General features: G+C 41.2%; 1 protein-coding gene across 2 annotated transcripts in view; it reads right to left on the bottom strand.

The window, feature by feature from the left end:
• Positions 1 to 2,500, bottom strand: part of LOC125033514 (sucrase-isomaltase, intestinal-like) — a 122,162-nt gene that overhangs the window by 75,231 nt on the left and 44,431 nt on the right. For both annotated transcript variants that reach the window (XM_047625075.1, XM_047625076.1), the window contains exons 7-8: positions 1,267 to 1,468; positions 514 to 646 (exon numbers count right to left, since the gene is read on the bottom strand). In XM_047625075.1, coding sequence (XP_047481031.1) covers positions 514 to 646; positions 1,267 to 1,468 — 335 coding nt within the window. The remainder of the gene's footprint in view (positions 1 to 513; positions 647 to 1,266; positions 1,469 to 2,500) is intronic.

Genomic DNA, 2,500 nt, shown 5'->3' with positions numbered 1-2,500 from the left:
TGTGGAGGGAGGGGAGGGTAAGGTTGTTGTTGTAAAGGGAAGGGGAGGGTAAGGATGTTGGTGTGGAGGGAGGGGAGGGTAAGGTTGTTGTTGTAAAGGGAAGGGGAGAGTAAGGATGTTGGTGTGGAGGGAGGGGAGGGTAAGGTTGTTGTTGTAAAGGGAAGGGGAGGGTAAGGATGTTGTTGTTGTTGAAAGGGGAATGGGAACTTAAAGTCCATACTCATTGCTACAATTGTTGTTGTTGTTTTTGTTCATTGACAATTGAACGGGGATTTGAAGTATATAAACATTTGTTATAACTGTGGCTGTTGTAATTACTGCTGTTGTTGCAACTGATGTCAATTGTTGGTGCCGCATTTACTCTTTCGTGTTTCTTTTTTCTCCGTCTCTCGATTTGTTTTGTTTTGTTTATTTTATATTAGTATATATTAGTATCTAAGTTAGATTCTAAGTTCCTAAATAGACCTTGGTGATTCCAGCATCCGATACTGAACTGCACGAGCGCTAACTCACGCGAGCTGCCCGCTGAAGCCACTCTCAAAGTTGGGTGGATTCCTAGGCGTCTGTCCCTCCTCGTAGTGACTCATCATCAGCGGCCAGAAAGCAGCGGATTGGTGACTCCGGAGACACCACTCTGTTCTCAGTTCTGTTGAGAAACGAAAAGAAAAAATATGATGTGGGAGTTTGTCTGTGTTTCTGTGGGTATTTGGTGTGTGTGTGTTTGTGTGTGATTGTGTGTGTGATTGTATGTGATTGTGTGTGATTGCGTGTGTGATTGTATGTAATTGTGTGTGATTGCGTAGGTGATTGTATGTGATTGTGTGTGATTGCGTGTGTGATTGTATGTGATTGTGTGTGATTGTGTGAGTGTGTGTGTATGTGTGTGTGTGTGTGTGTGTGTGTGTGTGTGTGTTATGTTCATACATTATTCTCGGCGAATGATGTATAAACATAAAACTATGCGCATATGATCATTATACTCAACAATTAAACAGCCTAATGTATTTTTCATGTACTTGGATGCTAACGTCTTATGATAAATATAATCCTAACAGCTGGACTAATAAAAACAAACAGTATATACCAAAATACTAACCCTTCTATTATATATCTAGAAAATTAGTACTAGTAATACATAATCTCAACTGGTTATATAAAGCTAACAAAACACATAATGCAGAACCCCTCTTAAAAAAAGAAAAAGAAAAAGAAAAGAAAGAAAGAAAAAAAAAACACAGAAGACAGACACATCCATTATGGTCTCACCGCTGGACCCATTAGTGTTGCCGCAGACAGGCACCCCCACTAATGGCACTCCATAGAGCCCCATCTCCAGCATTTGCGTCAGACTCTTGCGCTGTGCCACGAAATCAGCTGGGTACTCCCCGCCGAAGTGCCCGCCCAGAGTGCCGCTGCCTGGGTGGGTGGAGAGGCTGGTCACCATGAAGCGTTTGTTCGGGTTCAGGTCCTGCGGGCGGAGGAAGCGGGGGGGGGGGGTGAGGGCGTGGAGGTGTAGAAGTGGGGTTAGATGGGGTTGCGAGTGGGGAGAGTCCTTTAAGTTGATGGGGTGATCTTTATTCCCGGTGTTATTAAGTGGAATTATGGAACGAAGGGTAAAGGGGCCTATGAAAAGAAGCGGGTTTGTTTCCCTAATTCCTCGCTTCGACCAGGAGCTGCTAACTTTCGTTGTGATCAGCTGATCGCAGGCCATTAATGCAGCGAAACTTCGAGTCTTCCCTTCTGTCGCGAAAATACGTTAGTGACAGATTACCCGTAACGATTAACAATAATAAGGAAAATTCCGTTTTTTTTAATAGCTTTGAGAAGATTTCACGTGACTCGACAAAGGACACGGTCGAATTAGCGTTCTCGAATACCACTAACGAAGAGAGTCGAATGTTATGTATCTGAAAGTGTAGTCATGTAATATATTGTACGTTGGTGTTGATATATATATATAGATAGATAGATAGATAGATAGATAGATAGATAGATAGATAGATAGATAGATAGATATAGAAATATGTTAGTGTGTGTTGGAATATACGAGTTGTCAAAATATGTCAATAATAGTTGAAATATTTATATTCCTCGATGACATTTAATAGACACACGACAGAATTACCTTGAAATCGCTTTTGGAACTTGCTATTGTAAATACAATTACATGTTTGTTCAATTAAGGAATTATTAGTTTCACAAAGGAAATTCCTGCAGAACAAACGAGCCTAATGTAGAACTAATATTGAATTTATGGTGTGTTATAAGCTATATAAACATATGCTAATTTAAAACTTGGGTTGGCTTCCCACCACCCACCACTTGTTGCAGAAAAAATCGATAATACGGCTGCAACTGCAGAGCAACAGGACTGTCCTAGAATGCCATTTGCATAGGGCTCGGATGTGGCTTGATATGTAAGTACACGCTGTTGATTTAGGAGATGGAGAATCAGTTGTGCCGTGAGGTTTGTAATTTATGACGTCGTGAAGTTGTTGAA

Source organism: Penaeus chinensis, chromosome 16 (assembly GCF_019202785.1).
Source record: "Penaeus chinensis breed Huanghai No. 1 chromosome 16, ASM1920278v2, whole genome shotgun sequence".
Lineage (NCBI taxonomy): Eukaryota > Metazoa > Arthropoda > Malacostraca > Decapoda > Penaeidae > Penaeus > Penaeus chinensis.
The sequence above is the reverse complement of the archived record's forward strand: the minus strand, read 5'-3'. Positions and strand labels throughout refer to the sequence as shown.